This window comes from Antennarius striatus, chromosome 21 (genome assembly GCF_040054535.1).
Source record: "Antennarius striatus isolate MH-2024 chromosome 21, ASM4005453v1, whole genome shotgun sequence".
NCBI classification, from domain to species: Eukaryota; Metazoa; Chordata; class Actinopteri; order Lophiiformes; family Antennariidae; genus Antennarius; species Antennarius striatus.
The window spans coordinates 11981834-12009770 of NC_090796.1; the positions used below are offsets into that span (position 1 = coordinate 11981834).

At 38.8% G+C, this 27937-nt stretch overlaps 2 protein-coding genes across 4 annotated transcripts; both read right to left on the reverse strand.

Moving 5' to 3' along the window:
* Positions 1-1695: 1695 nt before the first annotated feature.
* On the reverse strand, positions 1696-9994 carry gprc5c (G protein-coupled receptor, class C, group 5, member C). 3 transcript variants are annotated; one of them, XM_068305396.1, is made up of 5 exons: positions 9802-9994; positions 6675-7703; positions 4548-4648; positions 3578-3712; positions 1696-2636 (listed from the first exon to the last, which is right to left on the reverse strand). In XM_068305396.1, exons 2-5 carry the CDS (start codon positions 7660-7662, stop codon positions 2604-2606), a joined length of 1257 nt encoding a protein of 418 aa, XP_068161497.1. In that variant the 5' UTR covers positions 7663-7703; positions 9802-9994; the 3' UTR covers positions 1696-2603. The 3 variants fall into 3 exon arrangements, with proteins under 3 accessions (XP_068161497.1, XP_068161498.1, XP_068161499.1); XM_068305397.1 differs by having other exon boundaries at positions 3574-3712; XM_068305398.1 differs by lacking the exon at positions 3578-3712.
* A 4877-nt stretch (positions 9995-14871) lies between these two features.
* gpr142 (G protein-coupled receptor 142) lies at positions 14872-20892 on the reverse strand. Its single transcript, XM_068304884.1, has 3 exons — positions 20721-20892; positions 18112-18266; positions 14872-16905 (listed from the first exon to the last, which is right to left on the reverse strand). The coding sequence occupies exons 2-3, from the start codon at positions 18248-18250 to the stop codon at positions 15950-15952; spliced, it is 1095 nt and encodes a 364-aa protein (XP_068160985.1). The 5' UTR covers positions 18251-18266; positions 20721-20892; the 3' UTR covers positions 14872-15949.
* Between the last annotated feature and the right edge of the window lie 7045 nt (positions 20893-27937).

The following is a 27937-nucleotide window of genomic DNA, read 5'->3' on the forward strand; positions in this document are numbered from 1 at the left end:
CTTATATTTTATACCAGATGCTTGCTCCATAATCCAACTTATTAGATTCATCCATTATTTTCCCCTTTAAACATTTAGGGCTACCATCATGCCATTGGCATCCACCATGAATTACATGGACTTGAGGATTATCTTTTGGTTATCAAACCATAATGAGAATTTGATATCATGGGAAGCAAATAATGATGATAATAATAATAATGTAAAGTAGTCATCAAATAAGGAGCTGCACAACCTGTTTGGACCTTTAAAACCTTGGGTGATAGGTTAGTCCAGGTATGATGCAATGAGGTCAGAGCTTTGTCACTTTCTTCTCACTGAAAACAAAAGATAAAACAAGACAAAGATGTTTTTATTGCCTTTATCTGCCCATATTTCCTATCAGGCCCACAGTGGTTATTTTTAGAGACTTTTTTATTGCTTCATCTCTGAGGGGATAGCGAGAATTACTGCTACAAACAGACAAAAGCAGGCTCTTCTGAGCTAAAAAAAATACAACTGGGATGTGGCCTTTATTCACCTTCGTAGATTATTTGGAGGTTATCAGGCCACGGCAGTTGGACCACTTATAAATCACAGCTAAACCTCTAAATGACACTGTCATTGCTAGCAGCTGGAGTCACTTCAGTATACATAAAATATGAGCCTGGGGGAGGTGGAGTCAACGTGTGTCTGTGTGTGTGTGTGTGTGTGTGTGTGCGTGCGCGTGCGCGTGTGTGTGTGTGTTCATATGGTCAGAAGGACCCATGTCAAAATATTACTTAAGATCTTACAACAATAATTTGTGTTGCACGATACAACACTAATTATGTAGTGTTGTACTTAACAACATTGAAAAATTCTCAGATCCAGATCCTGATCTGGATCATCACCCAAATGCAATAGCTTGAAGGATATGATAAGATTCATCTTTGATGCAAACCCATGCATTAGTTTATGTATAATACTGCAAAACATCAGAACAACAAAGCTGAACCATTCACATAACCTTGTTGGCAGAGGTAAGAAAATAAAATGATAACTACTTAAAATAAATTGAAGCGCAAGTCATATTTTACATCTGTTTATGGACGTATCAAGAGTTGTAACTCAATTCAAGAGTGTTTGAACATTTTATAATCATGGAAAGATGTGATTTAAACACCTTTGTAATACTGTGAGTTGTTGGTCCTGACAGAAAAGACACACAGAAAGAGTGTTCTGCTGAATCAACTGATGTCTACTGTTTAAACTGTCTGATGGTGAGAACCAGGATACACTTCATCAAAGCAAATGTTTCCCTCCCTCATAGAGGGATTCTGGAGATGGGCTGGCAGTGTAGTGAACAAACAAGTGGAATATAGATAATGAATGGTGGTCATGAGTGGGTTGACAGAACATTGAAAGGTTGTACTTCTATTTAAGAAGACAAAACGAGTGTCACCAGTCTCCAGACCTGCAGCAGAAAGGCATCCAGTGTGCAGGGGTATACAGTGTGTGTGTGTGTGTGTGTGTGTATCTCACACACACATATGTATGTGTGTGTATGCATACGTATGTATACATATACACACACATATGTATACATAAGTTTTTTGTGTGTGTGTATACATACTGTACATGCATATACTGTACTGCTCTGTTCTAGAATTGGTTGCTGGGCATCATCAAGTGCCTCTTCACACAATTCAAAAGAAAACACACTATTTACATGATCAGAAGTTAACATTTATTTACTGTACATGAATCACACAGTGAATGTGATCAATCAGATTGCTGCTGTACATTGAGTATTATAGGTTTGGGGAACACTCATGGTCACTTGATTGGTAGAATGTTGATAAAAAAAATTAAATAGCACACAGGAGTGCTATAAATAGTATTAAATATACATTTTCATTCAATGCTTCCATCCTGTGAAATTCTATTGACACATTAACAACATATTTAAGCCGGCAGTTCAGTTTTAGACGAGAATCTGGTGGTTATGAACAATATTTCCGATCCAGGCACAAGTAATATACATTTACTCCTATAGTTAAAGAGCAACATGTTTGTGATATAAGTGAAAGTAATGCCTGTCCTTTTTGGGGTTTTTCCAGCCTGTGTTGTCTTCATTTAAACTGAGTAAGGAATGTTTCACTGGTATGTGGCTACTGCTGTGTTATAAAGCTTAAGGTGTGTGTAGGGTAGGCTTTTGCATGCACATGTGCATATGTGAATATGTTATTGTGCCAACGTTTTAAATTACTGTCTTCATGCATTTCCTTTGCACCATCACTCTTTATATGTGTGGTTCAGCAAAGTCCACAGCTCACTCTCAGCAAATGTGACCGCTGCAAAAAGTCTTTGTTCTGAACCAAAGCTGTGGATTTGTCCCCTCGCTTCCACTTCCAAATGCAGCTCTTTACCCTCTAATACCCAGTGACATGTGGGAATTCAGTTAAAGAAGGTTTAGCCTGTTTTCCATCGGTGGTGACCCAGCATTCACCTCCACAAGGGGAATGGAAGGTTCCTCTCAGACCCAGCTTAGGGAACCACAAATGACAGCAAACATACAGAAAGTGTGAAAGAAAATGAATGAACTAGGTTATCATGATTGGGAGTTGACAGCCGATGGGTGTTCACCACTGAGACGTCCTATGCAGACCATTCCCCTGCAGAGGAAGAGAAACATGGTAGAGTTGGTAATTAGACAGTAACAGGAGATTTAAAAGGGAATCTCCATCTATGCTAGGCTATCAAGTAGACACCAATGAGTTTGGAGTTGCCTGTTGATGGAGGGGAGAAGACATACACAACTCCTATTTCTAGCTAGCATTGTTAGGGTCAGGGTTAGGATAGGGTTTTTTAGATATGTGTGTAAATATCCAGGTAATGAGCTACTACAAGACAACTAAAAATAGTCATAGCTCTGTTTATCAAGAAATGTACAGTTATATGTGTCTATATTAATATATAGGCTCGACGCACCTGAGCTGGAGAATGCTGATCTTCCAAAATTTGTCTAAAAACATATACAATTACTTCTTTTAAAAATAAGATGTTGTGTTTTTATCCCTATTTTGCCAACAACAATATGCCAGTAATTTTAGTGCTTTACATATTCTTCAATAGTTGTTTTGATAATATATATTTAAACTTTACTCGCACTCTTTCTTGAATTAGAAACTAAGTTAAAGGCTAAGGCATGAGTTTGTTAATACATATAATACAAAAAGAACCTATTATAGCACAAACAATGGAAATGTATGATGGCTATGAGGGTAAATAAAGGACACATCATGTAAAATTAGAGATTTTTCCATAATATACTAACAGCATTTCGTAAAGAGAACATGAGTCCAACATGTGTATAAAAAAAGAAAGTAAAAGACATGAAACCTTGACACCAGTGAGCTCCAGAAGAAAAAAAAGAGGCCGAACAAAGAACTGATTCATAGTAAACCTGTAGAGAAAGTTGCTATGGATACAGCAGGACCTGAGCGGCCGATATGCACCACAGCAGGGCGAGAGAAATGCATCTGGAGGTAAGCAAGTGACAGGAAGGAACGAGTCGAATGAAAGAGATGTGTTAAAGATTGGTGGGCCGACCTACGCTATTTCCGTTTGTCTGGGTGTGAGCAGAGTTCAGGACCTCGGCGTGTGTGGAGGGTGTGCTGCCGCCGCTGTTGGCTGCAGACGTGGCGCTGGCTCTGGGAATAACCATGTCAAAGGACGAGTCTGGAGAATGCTGCGTGAAGTCGTGACAAAAAACATCCAAGAAAAAAGGGAGAGAATATCTTTGTAACCTCTTGCTCTGTGAAAAATCCTCAAAATGTATCAAGACAGTGTCGCCGCACACTTCTTAAAAGCCGTGAAGACTTATTCTGAAGTTTTTCCTTTGTGTAATTTGATGTTTGTAGACTGGTGACTGCAGCTGCTGGTACTGCAGCTTTTTCATACTATCACTTACAATGATCTAAGACGAAATGTGAAGTCATTTGAAATTTAAATGTGGGATTTGCTGTTGCTGCAAATTTTGGATGACATCAACAATGTGCCAAAAGGTGCCCCTTGTTAACTATCTGACAACACTGTTGAAAATCAACATAGTTTTTGGTGTTAAGCTGACAAAATAAGGGTGTGAGAATTTTTTGCCAACGTGATTGCCTCTAAGTTTACAGCAGAAGCTGCGTTCCATACATCAAAATGTAACTATCAGGTCAAGCAGGTAAGAAATTAAACTTTCTGTGGACAAATTACTACAACACTACCGGTAGTTAAAATCTAATTGATGTCACAAATATTTAACTATGACTGTGGCTGACTTTGTCCACTCCTTATCAGAATTGTACATTCCATACTAACAGAACCTTTATTACTATTTATTAGAACTCAATGCTCAAGAAGCAGACTGATCTTTTTTTTTTTTTTTAATTTTGTACTTACTTTCAGATGTTAGCAGCTTTTACTAAATGATAGGGCATCAAAAAACAAACTAACTAAAGGACAGGTTATTTATCAGCTTGTACACTATGCCATGTTTGAAATATGTGTCTCAATAAACATACCACACTCATACTCACATTTCCCATGGCTTTGCTGATAAGAGCCAGCTCCGTGGGCTGGTAGACGGAACTACGCAGCTGACCGGTGTAGCCACTGTACGGAGACACAGGCTTGGACCCTATAACGGACACATAGCGTAAAAGTAATTAACTTATCACCCAACCAGCCATTTGTCTGATATCTTTAGGCCTTTTAAATACTTTGATTACAAGCACTTAAGATACAGAGCACTCAATGACCACAAGGTACAATAAGTTCTTTATTTTATCATAGCCTTCATTGATGTAGCCCAGAGATGCTGTGATAGATGACTTTATCACGCACAACAAATATTGTCCCCCGGATGAGACTGTTGCCACACCCGAGTTACCATTGAGACAATGAAAACACAAGGTGTGGTGTTCAAGTGGGAATCAGAGTTGGTGTGAATGTTCGGGTGTGACACAGTGGTTAGGGAAACAGTTCGACACAAGGCACTCATTAACAGGAATGATTTGGACGACGCATTACCTCAGAATACCAGACTGTGACTCCGAGAAACAATTATAAACAGGGATTTTATTGAATTTTTCCATCCTTGTGGCAATTATTGACTAGTTGTACCTCATAATGTGAGTAAAATATGTCAGCTATTTGAGGTTAACTGTTGCATTAATGATAAAAAAAGAACTGAGTGTATATACCTGTATATACAGAATATAAGAGTTATATTGCTTCTTTGAAAACCACCATTCGAATGATAAATTCCTGTTTGGAGGAAATGCTTAGCATCTCCCAACACATTTACCTAAGCTGCTTTCCTTTCTATATCATTGCAACACAAGTAATAGACAGATGAAAAACACTTGAGACGATACCCTGCTTCATCATTTATGAGCATACACTGAATCCACCAACAGACTTTTGATCAGCCTGCATCAGACTGGAAGTTTCAATGTTCTGATTTTTCCTGCAACATTACATCCCGTTCAGCTGAATGCACAAAAAGTGGCATATCAAATTCTGTGTGGTCATCATGCAGATGATAAACAAGCTTTTGAGGACTTGTAGCAGAGTAAGCTCTCAGTTCTGATTTGAGTGTGTGCTTGAAACTCATCCCTGCAAGGTCGTACTGTGATAAGAACGTGGTAATACAGTCAGAGAAGAGACAGAATGTGCGGCTCCTCTAGGAGTTCATCTGTGAAACCGTGGGTCAGAAATTATGCTATACCCCCTTGGACTTTTGAAATGAACTTCCATCATGACTTCATGTTAAGTAACTATGTGACTGTTGTGACAGTGTAAGAGGAATGAGCCACCTCACAAAATAGTACTCAGAGAAATATTTGATCTTCTGGGAATACTGGGAATTAAACTGCTTCCTGCCAAACGACTTTATGTACCAGAGGGATGGAATTATTTCCCACCTGAGAAAATGAAGGATGGGACGTCTCATCGCTACAATAAATAACAGCAGTTTGCTGAATCTAACACCGTTATTTAATAATACGAATATATTTGGGTTTTATTGTGACAGTTGGATTCCAGAAGTAAATGGGTTTTCAACAGAGTTAAAATATGAGATAAGATTGCAGCAAAAAAAACCCCAAACAGTCATGGAAGTTATTTCTACTCCAGCAATTGTGTCAAGACTGCCCTCTTTTATGGAGAAATCAGCCTACCCACACTTAAAGTCCACGTGTGGTGAGAGGTTCAGACTAGTAAAATTACATTTCATAGAGAGAGGCCAAGTCCATTCCATTCTTATTCTGTTTGAACCAGGCCGTGAACTATGGATGTGCCATTTGTCAAGTTAAAAAATAATTCTGTATTGACAGTTTGTAATACAACTCTCCATGCATGATATAAGATAAGATATAGTTAAGAACATCACACACCGAATAGTCTGTTAAGAGTTTCACACAGGTAATAATGGCTATAATAATGGCTATATTTTTTCTTGTTAGTTTTATACAAAGAAATCTAAAAAGTTTGCCTTTATTAAGTTTTTTTTGCCCAACATCATATGGGTTATGTTGTTGATGTGATGATCTTTTTCCCGGGCACTAAGCAGCATACAGTTCCCAGGAGGGACACCGGAAAGGAGGGTTTTTGCCTGTCTCATGACTAGTGCTTTGAGATTTCATTAGTCTACAGGTACATACCTTGATTGGGCTCGTCCAGAGAGAAAGCCTTATTTTCCATGAACATATTCTGGGAGCTGTGTTCCTTCAGGATCGTCTCATAGCCGATTCCTCGGTTCGGATACACGTCTTCCCCAAAATTTTGCTGGCTTTCATCATCACTGGTCAAACAACAGATGTCTGGAATGGTGTAAACCATGAGAAATACCCATGCATTTGCCACCAAGGTTATGGCCAAGGTGGGATCATCCCATGTAGGGCCCCCATGTCTCTGGTTCCCATAAACGTACATAACGATCCAAGCCACCCATATACCCACGGAGCACAAGCTGGTAAGCAGGATACATGCCCCTTCATTCTTCCACTGCTTGTGTTTTCCTGCCATGATGGCCAAACTCGCCAGCATCACAGCCAAGATCAGGGTCATCACATAGATGAGTGCCATGACAAAGTCCTCATTGGCGATGTTGCAAGGTGTAGCTGTGGCTCTGTCAGTTTCAGCTGTGATGTTGAGTGGCCCTTGTGGTTGCCGCACAACTGTGATGATCAACCACTCTATATTGATTATGACCTCCACCAGCCACAACCCCATGGCCCCCAGACATAAGACCCAAGCCTGGGGCCCATTGTTCCACCTCACAAGGAAGTTCAGCCTGACACACTGCATCAGGAGGCAGGCAAAGCAGCCGCCGAACAGCACTCCAAACAGGAACCTCCGTGAAGCACATGTGCAAAAGTCCTTTCCTACAATGAAAGCGAAGGTTAAGCAGAAGAGTCCAGTGGTGCAGACCAGGAAGCAGGCATGGAGGGCCACCGAGCTCCTGTGGTTCTTGTCAAGTGTAAAAGGCACACTAGCCAGCAGCGAGATGAAAAGAACAATGGAGAACACAATGCCAGCTGCTGCAAAGGCCTCCAGAACGATGCCCCATACAACGCTGATGTCGCACAGATTGTAATAGAGCGAGTCCACATTAGGTCCACAACCCTGAATGGTGATATTCGCAGCCATGGCAACTGGGAGGAAGAGTTGTTCCGGGATCCTGGTGGCACCTGTTCATTTGGACAAACAGAGTGAGTCTGAGAGGTAAGATGTGAGCAGATCTCAACAAAGACACACATCACCAGGTGTAGACTCTAAAGTCTACACCCAGTGATGCAAGTATTACACTTTAAAATAGGATTTCAAACAAAAATACTGTTTATATAGAAAATTTCTCAAGATGGATACTCAGAGTCAGAAAGAATCAAAGACCTCAAAGGTCCACCAAATATCACAGGAATGTCAAACACTGGACGTTTTCCGAACTTACGTGTAAATCATTGACCAAGTCAGTCAACAAATTTTGTTTCTGTACATCGCAACTGCGCATGAATCAGTGAGGTAAAAGTTCACGTAAAATAGCAATGTGCATAAAGTACATCAAGTAAAAAAAGTTAAACATTTTCAATATTTTCCATAAAAAAGGTGTGACCATGAAAATGAAGTCTTTCTTGAATGAATATCATACTTTTTCTGTGCATTCATGTGTACAGATATGGTATTGTTCACTAACAGTTGTCACAAGTAATGTCTTTTTTTGTCTGTCTGTCTGTCTGTCTGTCTGTCTGTCTGTCTGTCTGTGTCTTTCTCTCTCTTTCACACACACACACACACACACACACACACACACACACACACACACACACACACACACACACACACACACACACACACACACACACACACACACACACACACACACACACACACACACACACACACACACACACACACACACACACATTTGTGTGTGATTTTTTTCCAGGCCTGAGAAACAGCTTGTGGCGACACTGTTCCTACATAAGTTCCTACATAAGTTGCACACTGTAGACATCTGTGTCATTTTGACCCTCTTTGACTACATGCAGACCTCAAGGTCCTGTGGTTTTATGCCACTTTCTGAAGTCTCTGGACAGGAATGTGTAAAAACAAAACAATAAATTTATTACTGAAATAAAATAAAGACACATGGCAACAATTATGGTTTCAATATATCTTCTATACTCAACCTTCCTTGGAGTTAGAGAAAAGGATATAAAATGAATGAAGGTTGCACCATAGGCCCTTGATCGTTGACTTGACTTCAGTGTGGGATGAGATTAATGATTTATAAGGAAAGAAACACTCAATCAAGATTGACAAAATCAGTAAAACAACAATAAACATCCTCCATGGGACTCAAACTCATCTTGACTTTTGAAACAGCTGTAGGGAAGTAAGGAAATCCCATCAGGTTGTCCATTAAGTAGCTATTCTGGAGCAATCATGCATATCAAGATCTCCTTTAAGTGATTTGTTTTAGAAGAACTTCTTTGAAGGACAAGAAGTCTGATCTCCTTCTGCTGATAAAGATCAGGTGATGTGATTGAAAGCTTCTGAACAGTGGATGTTGAGATTGAGAGCAGCAGATTGTGTTGTTTTTTCAATCATAATAACATCAGTTTATTAAATAATGAGCCTCCAATCACACAGAAATTTTCTAAATATAATGAAGATCCTTGAATTCTTTTAAGCCATAGAGGATCATGTACTATTTTGTAAAATAATTAATGGAAAATATATTATTTTCCAAAATCTTAAATGTTATTAAATTAAATACTTAATGGCAGTCAAATTAAACCAACAGAAACATTAAATCATGAGCTTATTTAGTTATTACATATAATATTGATGTTACATGACATATGGAAAATACAAAAAATTAAAGATTTCAAATGATGAATTCAGCTTTCTGTAGTAAATCACATTTATACAAAAAGAGTGCCCATGTATAAAAAACACAATTATTATTATAGCGTCCATTTATATTGAACTTATGTGACAGCATTTTATTTTTCCACATTACAATCCTTGAAATTCAAAGTAATGATTCATAAAAAATGCAAATGAGCTTTGGAAGGAAGGTGTGGGCAACAGAAACCCACTGCTTATATTTACACGAGTTCACCCCAAGTTTGTTGTTTTTATCGATAGATTTATATCAGGTATAATGTCCTGAATTTTCTTCTTTACGTGACTATAGGTGATACAGATGTCGACAAAAAATAACCAAACAGCTTGACCTCCACTAGAAATATTTAGCGGATAAACCACTGATTGAGAAATTACCTTCGTCCCCTCTGTGCGGGCTGTTCTCTGAAACACTGCTTCACCTGCTCCTCAGGAGGAGTTCACGTCAATCCTCAAAAGCGAAAAGAGGAGCAACAGAAAACTTTTACTCGATGTCCAGTTCCTGTAGAAGAAAACCTCTGACGGATCTCAGTTCAGTTTAACTCACTGGCAAGGCAAAGATTAAGAGTTCAAGAATCCTTTGTGCGTGTTTTCCAACCATCTGCTCTCTCTCTCTCTCTCTCTCTCTCTCTCTCTCTCTCTCTCTCTCTCTCTCTCTCTCTCTCTCTCTCTCTCTCTCTCTCTCTCTCTCTCTCTCTCTCTCTCTCTCTCTCTCTCTCTCTCTCTCTCTCTCTCTCTCTCACACACACACACACACACACACACACACACACACACACACACACACACACACACACACACACACACACACTCTCTCTCTCTCTCTCTCTCTCTCTCTCTCTCTTTCAAACTCTTAAAAATTAGTTCTTAGAAATTACTATGGTCATTTTTTTTCTTCATGTTGATGGCGACATCTGGTGGTGAAAAATATTACGTCTCCCAACAGTTGCAAAGATGTCACCGACATGAGGATGGCAGCAAAAGACTGAAAGCGCTGATATCAATGATCTTCACGATCCAAATTTCTATTGAAAAATTATGTATAACTGAGTCATAGAGGAAATGTCAAAATGTGCTTCTCGTTTCACATGATCTGTGATGACATGTGAAAATATACCACTCAACAAATTATAATTTGGAATGGAGGAATAATCCAGATCCAGTGATCAGACATATGGCTCATGGAAAATTCACTACTGTGGAATAACAACATAATAATATGCTAATTACTTGAACCAAGATCCACATTGTAGCTGAAACTGCTGATTCAGCTTGGTGTCAAGTTTGACTTATCATCGGAAGTTATTGGGCTACTCCCGCGTAAACCTGCCATATATGACATATTATTTTTCCATATGACTATTCAAATTGATTTCTTTGTTTATTGAGAACTATGCAGGACTAGCCAGTCTATGTTCCCTGAAGTAAAAAGCTAAATAAATAAATGTATAAAATGTGAATGTATAAATATATGCAATATATTTATACATTTATATGTATATATATGTATGTATATATACACTATATATACACACACACACACACACACACACACACACACACACACACACACACACACACACACACACACACACACACACACACACACACACACACACACACACACACACACACATATATATATTCATAAATGTACTCTTATGATTGAAACTCTGACAGAATAAGTGTTTTTGCAATAATTTTAGATCCTGGTCAATGATTTAAGGACCAGAGACCACCCAGTGAAGCTCCTCTGACTCTTTATATGTTCCTTTCAGTTTACTCTCACTCACACTTGCGCAAGGTCACATTTTTCCTGCTCCATTTCTCAGCGAGGTCACTGCCTGATTTCCACAAAGTGGACGGCTTCTCGTTTTGACTCTCGTGTTGGTTTTTCAGTTCCTACATACAGCTCTTAGAGATAAGGGAACAACCTTGCAGCTACTTCTGGCCTCCAACAGGTTTTTACTGGAGCCCTGTGTTCAGTTCTGTCCAGCTGGCTCCTATCATTTGGTTGCCTGTCTCAGATATACAGTAGATGTGCTCCTTTTGCTGTTGTCACTTCAGATTGGAGTCAATTGCCGGTCATTAGCTCATCCCAAGTTATGTGAGCTGTTGAGGTCTTTATGGCAATTTTGGTATTGACTCATTCCCTGCCTGCTTGAGCTGACTCTCCAGAGACACATTAGAGAGGAATAATTCTGTAAATCACCAAGGAGTAACTCATTGCCATCTGACCTTTTCATTCCCTACATCACATGTGTCAAACTCAAGACCCGGGGGTCAAATGTGGCCCGCCACATCATTTTATGTGGTCAAAGTGTCTAAAAATAAATAGGTCAAAAGTGTGCTCTGACCAAAACTGCATTTCCCACAATGCAGTAATTAAGCCCATTTTAACTCTGACATAAACGTTTGAACAAAATTAATGTCATAACTTGTGTTTGATGTTATTTTTCTTTATTTACTTGGATAATTTGATCCTTGATTGATGGAGTTCTGCAGGTTTAATAACCTAACAAGTATAACAGAGCAACAAGCAAACATATTTTTTGTGCAACTGTAATGTTTGTAACTTGAATAAGTAATAAATTCAGTTATTTAACATTAATGTGCAGTTACATTTATTTTACAGTACATTGAGTTACATTTAGTTACATACATAAGTTACATCTGGCCCTTGGAGGACAGCCATTATGCTGATGTGGCCCTCAGTGAAAATGAGTTTGATACCCCTGCCCAACAGTATGGTACTGTCTTCACAAAGCACTGTTACCTGCTGATAGACTGCCTGGTTTAATCTGTATGTGTACATTTCAACCCTTATCTGACGTTGGAGCAGCCTCATTTGGTATAAAATATCTACCAGGCTGGGCATCTGTGTCATTACATGTTTAAAAATAAACTTCAGCCATCATGTGTGAAACATTTATTTCCTCTACTCATTTAAATCTTCTTTGTGCTAACTGACAGGAACATTCTGCATAACGAGCCCACTTGTGCCAAGGAAAAATTGAGAAATAATGTAAACAAAGCACATAAAGCCATTATGCCTCCAAGCCAACATGCAGGAGACCATTCCTCTGAAGTTTTGAAATTTGCTGTTGTGGTCAAAGAAACAGATTTTTTTGACTGTGTCAGTTTGTTCAAAGAAGTTAGTAAAGTTCACATGTTAAGCGACTGTGCTTTTTTTATTTAGTATATTTTCACAGCGACTACAAAAGTACAAAATGTTCCCTGAAGACTTTGCCAAGCTGGGGTGTTCTAGGATGATGCAAACACAGGAAATTTCCAATTCAAACATTACACTACATTTAAAACTAACAACTGCAAAAGTCTGCATCAAAATCTCCAAATTCAATGTCATGCATATGACACTGAATTTGGAGAGAGAGTATATACAGTACATTATAATAAAGTATCTTTAATGGAAACCAAAAGCTCTGGGTAAAATTATTTTGCTTTAACATATTATGATGAATTGAATGTCAAATCCACAATGTAATAGCTTTAGAAGGTTCCCGTATTCCATACTTTTACTTTATCATCACCAAACACAAATACATTCATGCATAAATATGCTCTTGTTCTGTGTTGGTAGTATGAGATGCTGCTACTGTGAGGAAAGCAGGAACTGATACACACATCCTACACTTATATCAAATCCTGGAAACTGTGCACAACTGAAATATATACTGTATATGCTGCATATTCTATACATAAACACAGATTAAGTCCAGTTTTCTGTCCTGCTGCAAAAATGTTGAGTACAATTCTTTGCGCTGTATTTGTAAAAATAGAAAAGTTGCTTACTGTCAATAAAAATTCAGATTTTGATGAAAAGCCATGGACCTATTGAGAAAAAAGGATTGGTCTTAAACGTGTCGTCTGACTTGCCATAATGTGCAGATTAATTATAATACTTTACTTTCTGCTTTGCTTCTGATTAGAAAACATAGATGATTTGAAATGACTAAAGAAAAAATAATACTTTCATTCTTGTGAAAACTCCAGGCATTATTTAGAGTACACGTAAGGAAATAAACATATTTAAGTAAATGGTATGTTTGGTTTTTTGGGGGGAAGGACAATTATAAGGATGTTTTTTTAGCTCTTCCATGAGCTGTCCATAAGTAGTTGTTTGCTGGTTTCAGACAGTTGCATTTGATCGGACACACTCCATGGTGCTTTGTCTTTTCAGTGGTCTATGTCCGACAGCTGCTGACCAGCAGGCAGGACTGAATGGGAGTGGGAATACAACAGGTGTTTGAACAGGCACAAAGGACAGGTGGCAGGCAGACAGGAGACGTGTTCCTGGTGGGGTTTACCTGCTTTTTAATGTCAACACCTCTTCCTGGTCCCACCTCGCTAACAGCTCTGTAGTTGAGTGTGAGCTCCATTAAACTTTTATCAAAGTCTGCTCTGACATCTTATTATTGTATTACGGTCTTAAGTGGGGTTTTTTTCAGTCATCTTGTAACCCCCACAATATCTCATGTCTTACATGCTCCTTCACACCCCCGACTGTTACTGTCAAGCAGCAGGACACATCTTCAAAGAAACAGCTCGTATCAGTTTCTGTGTACAGTCTCTCAGAACTCAGTGTGGGATGACCACAGGGCGACATACGCAGATTTACAGAGGGACCCGGCAGGGAGTTAAATCTGTTGCAGTAAACACATGTGGAAAATAGAAGAATGAGTGCAGGCAGGTGGCCAATGATGAAAACTAAATGGATGGTCAGAGAAATAAATGGAAGATTAATGTAAACGCTGAAAGCGAGATGTATATACATTTAGTCTAGACCACTTGAGACTGCATTAAAAAGCATGTGATGAATCTGTTTGAAAGCTATTTTTATAGTAGTTTTTTTTATTATTAAGATTTAAATTATACAAAAACTACAGTCATCCTATAAACTTCACTATGATGTGTGTATTGACATTAAGGATTGGTCTCCTGTTGGACTGGTAGTGCACAATAGGTTAATCAAAACGTGCTGGCTGGAGTTCATATTGATTTTTTTTTTTAATGAAGCAATCTAGATACAACATGTTTATTACTGAGCTGATTGTTAATTGATCATCCAGTCCTAGAAAAATAATATTATTGATTTTTAGGTTGACCAGTAAGATACAAGAAGAGAATTTTGTACTCTTTTTTTTTTTGCCAGTTGACTTGGTGTTTGATCACTTTAAATTTCCTGGCACAATGTTGTTTAGGCAACTAACTACTTGGTTATTTTTAGAAAAAGATGTTTGGAGTTGAAAAAAGCACTAACAACGTTTCACATTTTGCTGTAAACTTAGTAACATGCATATTGTTTGACAGTTGTGGCTGCATTGTATTATTTTTAAGTCAAAACGATGTCAAGGCATTTTTCAGATCAGAGAAATGGTCATTGTTCAACATCTTCTCACGTCACCATAAGATCAAGAGCTTTTTAATAAAACAAATTAGAGCTTCAGGGGAAAAGGGCAGCATAAGTCACATCTCCAGGACACTGATTACCACACATGTTAACAACAGCGGTTCAAAATTTCAGTCCATAAAAGCAAATTAGCAATCAGACGTTTAAATGCACATCCTATTTTCCACAGCACTGACACAACAACTGAGCATTCATTATCAAATTGTGATGCTGGCACATAAGCAGGTGGAAATGGAAATGTACTAGGTGATGTTCATGTCTTAGCAAGTGTTTGTTGAAAATGCACGAGAGTGTGCACCTTCATGTGAGTTTGTGTGTTTGTGCAGACCATCAGGCTAATCTGTGGTTTGTTTAGCCAGAGCTGAGTCCGTGTTGGTGATGTGGACTGTTTGAAGAGCAGGGGTCTTCACTCCTGCAGCTTCAACAGCAAGCTCTCATTTAAGGCTCCATCGGGCTACATTTCATGAAAAATAAACACTTGCCTCAGCAGCTGTGGTTTTTGTACGTGGGACCACGCTGTAGAGATGCATCCTGATTTCTTTGCTTGATCGGTTGTGCTCATCGGGCCGAATGATCTTTCAGCATCATTTATAGAACTGGAGAAAAGCATCCACTTCAAATTAAAACCACTTTATTCGTTTTTGCTGCTTCTAATGTGGGCAAAAGTAGGACCGGGTACATAATAGCTTCAAAATGGTTTCACTTGATTCTGTCCTTTCTGTGTACTGACTACAAACCGTAATCTAATCACATGGGACAAAGACTCTTAATTTCTTTTCTCATAATATTACTGAACCATTTTTTCACATCCTTACCATGTATGGAGAAGAAAAAATACCTAATTTTGTTTTCTTGCAAGGAAAAATAAATACGCTGTCGTCTAATCAGATTTCCATGGACAAATAACAGCCAGTGACAACACATAATGTGGAAAACATACTTCTTGTGACTTCATCAGAGGCCCTATGAGAAAACCCCAGAGCTGATTGGCAGCTGTCCACAGTCGCAGCTGGAATGCAGTTACGTCCTGGGGGTCAGAAGTGCTCAGGGACCGTGGGATGATGGGTGTTTTGGATTAAAAGGAGGGGTACAGGGTCACGAGAGCTTTTCAGTCCTACGAAGTGACAAAGGGGTGGATTCCCGCTGTGAGCGCTTGGTATTCCCACTGCACAGAGATGAGATGGAAGCATTGGGATGGGCCTGCCGCCGCATCAGAACACGGCGTGGATACAGCGCCCCACCCCTGAGGAGCACAACATCACGCACAACTTCACGGAAAGGTTTACTGACAAAGCAATAGAGGAAGAAATTCACCGCTGTGTTGAGCATTGCCAGCATATTGGACAGGTCATAGGCAAGGTGAACACGCCAGTCTCTGTGAACTGAGGACACGTAGAGATGGTAGATGACCACTATTGTCCTGGGAGCCCACAGCACGAAGAACACAGACGTGATAGCTAGCAGCATAGCTGTGGTTTTCCCAAGTTTGCAAGAGGGTGATGCCTTAGGCCCACGCTCATCCTGGCAATGCTGCTGCTGCCTTGTTCTCAGTGTGTAGATGATCATAGAGTTCAGCACAAAAAAGATGCTACAGGGCACGAAGTAGATTATGGTTACATGAGTCCATATCAGGAAGGTGTCCATAGATGTGGGCGGTTGGCTATTCCTCCACATGTCCGACCACCAGAAGAAGGGTAGACCTGATATGAATGATAATAGCAGGACCACTATTATGATCTTTCGGGCCCTGGCTGGGTAGCTGATCTGACGATGGAGGAGGGGGTGGCACAGTGCCACATAACGGTCCACGGTGAGTGGTACAGTGGACCAGATGGAGGCGTGGTTGGCAGCAAACTCTGCAACGCTGACGGAGTGTAGCAGGAAAGCTGGAACTTGACGGTGAAAAACTGCTGTCTCTATCAGGAACCCAACAAAGATGATGAATAACTGGGAGAGGATATCTGAACCCGTCACAGCTAGTAGATAGTAGTAAAGAGTTTTCTTGGTGCGTGATGCCAGTCTAGACAAAGCCACCGCTGTGAGGATGTTCACTGAAACAAGAAGAAACATCATTGTACAATGACAATAGAGTTTGTATCTGTTTGGTATGTGCATGTATGATGTGAGTACAACAACTATGACAAGCTTTAGCTCAGTTTTGTTACCACAATTTTAATTTACGCTCCATAGAAGAAACCACAAAGTTTAGGACCTATACTCACAAAAACATTATTACATAGAATTAGGGTTTAGAAAGGAAGTTAGATTATTTGAAGATCTTCATGAGTACAGGCATTAAAAAACGTTTTTAAAGTTTTTAAAAATGTAGAAGTACAAGTAAATTATCTATACTGGATTCTTGTTCTAAATGAGTTCCAAATCTTAATGTGTTTTATGTAAATCTCAGTTTGTCAGTGGCAGGCAGAGTGGGTTGTCTAATCTCATCTTGTAAATACTGTGGTGTGTTTGCAGATAAAAGTCATATCAGTTTCAAGTAAAAAGCACTGACTTGTTCCTTCACAGCAAATTTTATATTGACTGTCATTCAGGCATAGAGTTGTTTAATCCAAATGACTTTTATTATTCTCTCAGGGGACAAACAAGTGATACATTCTGATAGTCAGATGACACATTTATAGACACCATTCTGCATAAATCCCTGCTAGATCAATACAAAATGACTATCATTGACCTGGAGATGAAACTGTGAAAGGAGAGTGGATGGAAGTGACAGCTGGCAGAAAGGATTAATGGAAAGATAATTGCTCATAATATCAAACAGATAATCAGAGGATTACATCTTCGTAACCTGTGAAAAGCACCACAATTTTCTTTGACAATGACTACCATCAGAGTATCTAAGTCACTGGTGTATTGATTTCTTTTTCTTCAGCAGCTCCTACTATTTACAATCCTACCTGGGTTGTAAATAGAACTCATTGGAGGGATTTGAATAGCATTCACTTTACACTCAGACTGTGGTTCAATGCAAAGACAACGAATAAATCTGTGGAGCATTTTAGTTAATATTCTGATCCAGAAAATGTCAGTTCATTTCTGTTTAAAATAAAATAACCGACCAGTGTGTGATATTCTGGAAACAGGAATTCCTGTTTGTATTTTTGTTATGGCTCAAACGGCCCTAACATGGAATTAATTTCACGTGCATTGTGCAATCATGGAAAACATTAACACTGAATTAAAGTTGCAGGATTAGGGAACATAGATTTCTCACTCATGACATCATGATAATGTACCTGGTACGCCGACACAGAGCAGAATACTATAGTAAATGACAGGGATGAAGCCCAGGACACATTTGGACCTCTGCAGCTCCTCGGGTTTCAGGCCTAGCTCCTGGTGGCCGGAGACTGTCATATTGGGCCAGTCAATCATGACCTTGGCGCTTCCCCTGGAAAGTAAGATCGAGACAGGGAAATGTATTTTAGATGCAGAGTTAACGCTTTATTTTACTAACATAAAAAAATAATTAAAGATTCACTTTGTCTGCATCTATAGTAGTGTAATTGCTGTGCAAACACACATCAATGAGCCACAATTTTTCACTGTGTATATGTGCATTCATGCATCTTGAGGAGACAGTTCATTATATACCATCCTGCAAAACCAAATTCTGATGACCAAATATCAATCAATGGATTAATCCACTACTAAAAATAGTCCCTAATAAATGCACATATACCCCCTGTTTAAAGTTGGCTAAAAACTACAGTATGGTGAGCAGCTGTTTTGTAAAAATTAAAGTAGGTATTTATTACTTATTATTGCCTCAAGCCCTAGAAATTTAATTTGTCAGAAGGTATTCAAAGATGGATGGTCAATTAAACTGCAGCTCCACAGCAACAGATGGGCTGACATCGATGACCCTGTCATTCGCCACCCTCCCATGAGTCATTATCATCCTGCCTCGCCAACTAACCTGTTCACCCAGGAGACATCCATCCTGTTTTCCTCAGTCTGTCTCCTCCTAATTTCCTTCACTTGTCCATGAAACCATATTTGGACTGTGTTATCTTCAAGCTTTCAGTTGCAAACCATTTGTGGTTCATCAAGGAGCCACAAAATTGGTGAAACTGGCCTAATGATGTGACCGGAGCAATCACTACTTCCAGCCAATGGTCATATTCGGTTACTCCCATTGTAAAGATTGTAAAGTACAGTGCCAAAACCATGCAGGTACATTATCTAATTGGCATCTTTTATGGCCTTTAGCTGGAGTCATAAAATTGACAGCATTAAATATCTTATTGTCTGTTTGCTTGAAGTCACCTGACCACTGCAAACAACTATTTTGCCAAGAATCAAAAAGCTATCAATGGTGTGATTCATTATTTAGTAATGTGGACAGAAACTGATTACATTAATTTCTTGAATCAAAGCTGAATTAGCATCTCATACAGTTAAAAACGTTTAATATTTTTATTCTCTGTAAAGTACGAAAATATTCTAGATAGAATAAATAAATAAATAAAATTAAAATTACTATTGCATATTATCCTAATTGGTCCTTGATTTAGTTGGCAAAATATGTTACAAAATATTATAATTTTCTAAAGGTAATATTGTCATGTTGAAGATATTATCTTCACAAGGTTATTCACATTTGAGATGGATTAAAGTTTAGTATTTCTTAATTTAAATTGCATTAATTCAATTGTGTCATTGACTTATTGGAATGTTTTGCTTGTACCTTTTATTCATATAAAGGTACAAGTGATATGGATGGATAGTTTTATTCTAAACAGGATAAAATGGTTTCTGGAAACGTGCAAGGTCTTTCAGACACCTGATCTATTTGCACACCAGCATCATCAAAGGACTAAGAAACATGATCATTATGAACAAGCTTACACTGACCAATCAATTTCTATGCAGTCACATTTCTTACACTTGTGAAATATCTCTATAATCCTGAAAGGAGCATATGAAATATTAAAATCTTGCAACTCCAGGTTCTAGTTGGGAAATTGAGCTTATTGAGGTGTGACTGATTGTCCTCGCAGTGTCACAATCTTCGTAACCAAGGGAAAAAGGATACATTTTTGCAACAACAAAATGGACTGACCTGTCAAGTATCAGCAAGTAACCCTCTGAAAAATCCCCTATCTGAGGCTGAGGTGTGTCTGATTAAATTTGGAATGATCTGTAGTGTTAAGATACAGCTGGATGCTGCAGGACGTAGCTCTGTGGGATTCAGTGCCCAGAAAACTGAACTTTATCTACGCCCCACTGAATCCTCTTAATTATTTAATAGATGGTGCACCTGAAACAACAGCACTGGGAACATACTAACACAGGAGCCGTATCACTGTTTCACATGGGAATGAGAATGATGCATTTAATGAAAAAAGATCGGACATACTTCAAGTTATTATCTCAGAAGTTGGAAAACAGATCAATAATGCATTTTCTTTTGTCCAGATGGAAATAGTGATGGATGACAGGCAACATGAAAATGTGGCTTCAAATAAATCTCTTTATTATGCACATCATGAACTGTTAAGAGTTCATAGAAGATTTGGACCTGTGGTCAGTGGAGTACGAAGACAGAAGCCAGAAGTGGGTTCAAACGATTAGGAATGTCTCTGTGTCAGAATACTTGGGGAATGACATTCTCTTCATGTACAAGTTCAAGACATTTATGAAACATATTGAAGTGACACAAACCAGATTCTCTCCCTGGTTCCCATAATCAGATTTAAAATAAGACTGTACCTTAAACAAACATTTGAAATCAGTGATGCATGATGTCCCTGATTGTACAAAAACAGAAATGTCCTACACAGCGGAGAATCTGAGACACTTAGCTTTGTTTATTCTCGTATAGAAAATCTCCCTGTCTTACCTTCACATTCAGTCTTTACAGTGACCCCCACCTGGATTATGGCCGGACCACAGCTATGTCGTTACCCCATAGGCTCCTACAAAGCCTCGAACACCGCCACTGGATAGCCACTGAGGAGCTGTGGAGGAAGACGGAGGTGAAAAGGAGGAGATGAGGAGTCCAGGCAGTTGATACATCACTGCAACGACTGAGCAAGGGGAGAGGGGAGAAGGGAGAAATGAGGCAGAGGGGAGTGAAAATTGGGGGGAGGGGGAGGGAGGGTACATAGAGAGAAGGAGGGATTGATCTGTGGATAGAAAGAGATGAAGGAAAGAGGAAATTGATCAGAGAAATTGATATTTACCAGAAAAAATAGGAGAGAGATGTATGGGAAATACTGTGGCAGAATGTAAAAACATTCAAATTTGTTCCGAATTACTCTTCACACTGAAAGCAAGACAAATATGTCTGGAGTTGTCTAATGCTGTATCCAAGTTCTATGATAGATACTTAAGGTATTCATATGAAAAACTATCTTAGATTTTTTCTGATTTGATTATTTTGTGTACTGTGTAGTTATAAAGCTGAAATTTGAACATAAATATAAATACATAATGAAAAATGCTCAAAATTCTGTTGTAACTTCTACAATGTGAACTGAAACCAATCCAAAAGAATTTGGAAATCCAAATAGAACAGCTTTATATAATAGTCAAGAATCAAGGTAGTTTAAAGGTCCACTGTTGACTTTTGCATAAGCAGCTAAATTTCCCCAGCTGCACCACATCTGGTGTAGCTGATGAGCTGCACCAGAAGTGGCTGACAGCTCAGGATAAAATAAGTAAGAAATTACTATGATAAGAACTAGAATGGACTTCATGGACAAAAGATGATGCTGCACCCAGGAAAAAAAGAAAGTGTCTCCATTTCAGAGGGTAGGCAAAAGTTTGACACAAGTGACCATATGACGTTTTTCATGCAGTGTTTAAAGTATTATTTATCTTATGTACATTTACACAAATGCATTCAGGCTAGAGGAAAAATCAATTTTACATTTTTGAGATTTTATATCCTCAAATACAAGATGGCTCCCCAACTAGACAGAAATGCACAAATACACATGCATGCACAGAAGCATGCTATTGCGCCTGCGCATGCACACACACACACACACACACACACACACACACGCACACACACACACGCACACACGCACGCACGCATGCACGCACGCACGCACACACACATGACTAACTCTAGGTCTCATATTCCTAGAGATTTAAACTTCATCCTATCTACTGCTTGCCGAACTGCAACTTTAGCCTAATTTGATCTTTACATATTCTCACCATAAAATTTTATTATTTAAATTATCCAGACCCTTTCTTTTCCATATAAGGAAGGGCATTTCCACAGTGTGACTACTAGTAAATTTATGCCCCCACAATGTGAGTAATACAAGTCGACTGACGAGAGGCACGTACTGAAGAAAAGCAACAGCAGCAAGTTGCTAATTCTATGTACATAAGATTTTTACAGTGGTTAAAAGAAAACAACAAAGAAATAACCTGGATCAGTGGATCTGGGAGCCGAGCTGTTGTTTTTTTCAAGACAAATGTCTCCTTAATTTAGCTAAACCCTTTGAGAAAGCACGTCTCATTACTGCAAATTGTTGATAGTAGCAAGGCTCCAAAGCAAACAGTGTTTTAAACGAGCAGATTTGAATTCATTCATCAGTTTGGTCTGTTGACCAACCTTTTGCAATCCCAAAGCCCATGTGAGCTCGCTTTGACTTAGTTTGTCTATTTTCCTCCCAGCAGCTGCATATCATTTAATGTATCTCTTTAATCTTCTGATTTCACACTGCAGCAGTGGTCAGTCAAGCATATAATGAAGCTCAGCAGTCGACAATCACGCACGGACATGACTCTTTATTGATCAGATCTTTTAGACAGATATTGCAGAGGAATAAAATTCGAGATGTGTTTTGGGAAAATGAGCTTGATCTTTTCTGCTTGAATGTGATGAAGCAGTTGATATTCAGCGCCACATACAATCTTCTTCTAATGGACCCAAAGAACTTCATGACCCTCAGAGGATCACTACAATAGTACCTATAGTCACCAATCTGTATAGTCGCAGAATCTGCTTTCCAATACAAACCCCCTCCCCCCCAAAAACAAACCTTCTCCACTGCTACCACTAAGTGCTAATTATTATGTCAGACCTGTAACTTTGGTATCGGTTTTATTTATTTATTTTACTACTCAGCACTGGTATCACGTACTGTAGGTAACAAACACATGTCATGTTTAATTAACCTGGGAATTGTAAACCCAACACAGGTTGTAAGTTAAAGCTGATGGGCCATGACATCATCCCCAAAGGACAGAAAAACACAGTTCATAAGCTTAGGTTTTAATTAGCTTTTTAACAAGATGAGAAAGAAAAAGCAATTTTTTTTCAAATTTGTCTTTTAAAGAACTGCATGAATTTAACTCTTAAGCTTCCTGATGCTATTGGTATTTCTCACTTCCTCATCAGGAGTCACCTGAGTCTTTCTTTGCACCTGCCAAGATCTACAGTTGGAAGAAGTGTCACTGTCTACTTCTCTCAATCTCACACAAATCAATGTAGTTGCTTTATATTTTAGAAAATAAACTTCAAAATCAGGTTGTCAATTCTTCCTCAGAACGTACTATATTATATAAAGTAAAGTTCATCCCTGTCCTACAACTTCTGGTTTTGCACTGTTTAATCGTTCCACATTCTTCAACAAGCCAGTAATATGAAGTAAAAAGTAAATGTTTACGGAGAAATATGAGTCAGTAAAAAATGGAACGGAAAATTCAACTGCTAGAGAATCTATAGTAAATAGCAGAAACATTGTGAGCTGATTTTTACCACTAGTTACATAACTGTAAAAATACACCAGGAGTTTGGGTTCATCTGAGCTTTTCTGCAGAACATGTATTACTGAAGGATCCAATTTCACGCTCGTAGCATATACTGGCAACCCAGAATCATGGCCTATTTGTATTTTCCGAAAGTCAGCTTGTCCTTCAGACATACATACTTCAAATGAAAAACAATCTTTGTCTGTACGTATACTGGAATTAAGGTGGATCCCCCCTCCCAAGAAAAAAACCCCCAAAACAAAACGGAGCTACTGCAATAAATGGATGCCGAGCAAGAAATCCTGTCACAGGTCACCTCAGTCTGGATGTCTGCCTCAGTTTCATGTTACTTAACTCTCACTCTGTGCAGCTTTCAAGCAATAAGACTCTCGGTGATCGTGACGTAAGCAGCTCTCCAGACAAACATTGTCATCTTATCTCTGCTCCCTTCATGGTCCCCTTGCTATGTTTATTCTTTAGAAATTTTAAAGTTTCTGTGAAATGTTATTTTGAGTATAAATAAAAGGTAAAAAAGATGATCTTCTTCTTGGTTGTGTTTACGTTTTTGCCTTGGAGTGCTTTTATTTCATGTGTTTCTTTAGCCAGACTTTTTACGCTTGTTATACTTCAATAATAAACATTGACATTCATCTATTCAATCATCTTGGCCTTTTTTTCAGCTGCTTTCATAGGTCACAGGGGTTGCTGGAGCCTATTCCAGCAGATTTATGGGCGAGAGACAGTTGACACTCCGGCCGCCACCAGGCGCCTCCCACTGTGCCACCATGCCGCCTATACGTTAACATATAATTATGAAAACACAAAGTATTGATCAGCACCCGCAGGGCTCTCGGAAGGGTTGCAATTTGTTCTCATTTAATTGCAGTAAAAAATACACTCAAGCATGAAATACAGTTTTTTAGCAATATTTTTCAAAATAATACCAAATTATTGCCGCTATTTAGTTCAAATGCTGCATTATTCACTTATATTAATATCTGTATCTATCACTTGATGTTGAGGGATGAATACAAACACAATTGGTTATGTAATTACCTGATTAGGTCAATTCCAGTGCAGCTTATGAAATCACGAATTACAGGCCAATAGTAACATTCAATCCTTTGAAAGGGACAAACAAGGGAGCACACTTTTATGGGAGGATGGAGGCTCATTATGTATAACAATACAAAAAGAATAGAAAATGCTCCAATTAAATGCTGTACAAAAATGATATACAGATGCTGTTTATAAAGAATTATTTTTAAACAAATAAAAAAATATAGAAATATAGAACAGTTCTATCCTGATGTGGTATTTATTTAAATATACAGCTCTTTTTGCTCTTTTCTTCTGACAACAGATAATTTTCACAGCCACTCCTATGTTGACAATATAGGAAATCTTAAATTTTTATTTATCCAAGGTAAACAATTAATCTGAACTGTTTTTCACTTAAATCCTTATTTCCTTTTCAGTATTTTTTAATAACTAATGTTGTAGTCTGGTATGTATTATCTAAAAATTATTAAATCAACATTTCATGTTGTTGTATTTTGCGTTGAGAGAAATTTCTTTAAAATCAGTAAAAATGAAAAGAAAAGAAAAGAAAAAAACTGACCCCCCACCATTATCATTTTTTGTTAAGCCTTGCTTCAAGGTGAAGAACTGTGGCCTTTGGCTCTGGGATCCTGTCAGCTGATGAAACGCAACTTGTCTGCCCTCTAGCGGACATAATGTGTAAATACAAATTCTGGTACAGCAGTTGATGCTCCCTAGTCTCTATGCACAGTGCAGCCTGATGCTTGACACACAGGCATGATCGATTTAGATTTTGGCAACTGCATTGGCCTCCACTCAGGCTGTACATTTTGGTTTATTTGTAAATGCTTTGAAATTCATGCCTCTGAGTATATCCTCAAAGTTTACTTCTGGACTTGGATTGGAAGGAAAAGCAGGAAACTCTGAGTCAAATACTTCAAAATTGAATTAACCCTAAATTATTACAAGTTCTTACTATTAGAGTTAAGAACTAGTGTCTTTGTTTTGGAAATTCCGTTAATAAATCATGAAAGGAAGTCAAACTCTATTTGAGATACAAAGTTCACATATTTTTTGATTTCATTATGACAGTAAAAATGAGAATGCAGTCCTGATTATAGTGCTTCATGGACCTGACAGGTGCATGTCAGTTCATACACTCTCCTTTAGTTTTTTTATAAGGCAATCAGAATGTTTTTACAGAACACAACAAAACTTTCTTTCTTTCCCCTGTCTACCACATTCTGTGCATTGTGTATGTTCCAGTTAGTGGTTTTAATTACTTGAGTAATAAAACCCAGCCTATCAATTTCTAATTTTTTTTCATTTTAAATCATTTTAAACACATTCCAGCTAAAAAATATAGATATTGACATAGGGCCACAATCTTCTTAATTGTTGTTATTGTTCTTAATGAACATTTCTTTGCTTTATTTGCCTAATAAATACAAGTATCTTTCTTTCTTTCTTTCTTGTGTTGTTTTTATCAAGAGAGGATGGGGGACAGGGCCTCATCCACCTGGCTAGTAGAACAGCCATGTTCAGATTACAGTTCATCCAGCGGTTTCTGACCGGACCAGCAGATCTGACGTGGAGAGGTGGCCAGCTGCATATTCAAACGTGTGAGTAACTTGGACTTGGATGCTGCACTGTTTTTAATGGACTCTAAGTTTCTAAAGTGAAATGGTTTGCCTCCGTTTTATCATGGTGTTTTTAAGTCATGGGCCCTATTTAAAAGCAGCCCAGGAAAAAGCTCTGACTCTCTGTTCTGGTTACTGAAGGAACCACTAGTGCATGGAGCCAGGCTGGATGTCTGCAGTGGAGCCACACCTGGGCTGTCTGCAGCGCTTTGCAGAACCGGGACCATGACCCTCCAGCAGCTGGTGGACAACGCCGGGCCAGCGTTGGCAGATGCCCAGGCTGTGAGCTCCCTGCTGAATATCCAGTCCACCAGGGTGGCTCAGAGGGTGCTACAACTGTGGAGGCAAAGAAGGAGAGAAGCCTCCTCCTGGACTATAGTACAGGGACTGTGCCAGACAGCAAAGATCCTTTCCCTGAGGTCCACATCAGTCCCCTGTCCCCTGGAGAACTGGAGGGTCCTCTCCTCGGAGATGACAACAAATCAGCCTGCACACGGCCAACAAAAAAATACTGTACGAACAATGTGTAAAAGTAATCAACAAGAAAAGCCTGTGTGACAGAGCACCCACTACCTGGGCCAACAGGAAAATGGGAAATGGACCTGACCCGCAGTGGAGACTTTAAACAAAACTCCCCTCAAGAAAAAAACAGCCGACCTCCAGTGGAGGATTTTACATGGTTCCATCGGTTCCAATGCTTTTATCTCTGTTTCTACCCCTGCGGTGTCCAGCCAGTGTCCCTTCTGTCCCCTTCGTGAAACAGTCTTTCATGCTTTCAGTGAGTGTGGGAGACTTGCAGTGCTCTTCACTCTTCTAACGAATGTTTTTAATTTGTTCAATGAAAATTTTAGTATCAGGAAATTCATCTACGGTGCTGGGTACAATAGATCGAATCAGAGAAAGTGGCAGCTTTTAAATTTTATTTCTGGGGAGGCAAAACTTGCAATTTATGTGACCAGGAAGAGGAAAATTGAAAACAATACCGTTCAAGAAGCAGCTACTGTTTTCTGCTGTAACATCAGATGTCGCTTAAAACTAGAATTTGGTTTCTATAAATTGACAAAAGACCTGAATAACTTTAGGAACATCTGGTGTTACAAAAATGTCCTATGCACTTTAGTTGATGACCACCTCACTTTTGCAAACTTCCTGTTATAATGCACTAATTTTTATATTGTATTTCCCTTTATTTCTTGGTGTTTAATGTTTTTGAGTGTTTAGTGTTTTTGAAATTTCATGTAATGAAAAAATTGTAAAATGTTCTAAATGTTCTAAATGTTAAATGTGATTGGAGTTTTTTTGGAAAAGATCTTCTGAGGCACTTAAATGCTTTCATCTAATGTAAAACTGCAAAATGTTTGAATGAGATTAAAGTGTTTTTGCAAAAATCAAATCTTTCTTTCTTTCTTTCTTTCTTTAGTACAGGGACTGTACCAGACAGCAAAGATCCTTTCCCAGAGGTCCACATCAGTCCCCTGTTTGGAGAACTGGAGGGTCCTCTCCTCGGAGATGAACGACAGATCAGCCTGCACACGGCCAACAAAAAAATACTGTACAAACAATGTGTAAAAGTAATCAACAAGAAAAACCTGTGTAACAGAGCACCCACTACCTGGGCCAACAAGATGACGGGAAATGGACCTGACCCGCAGTGGAGACT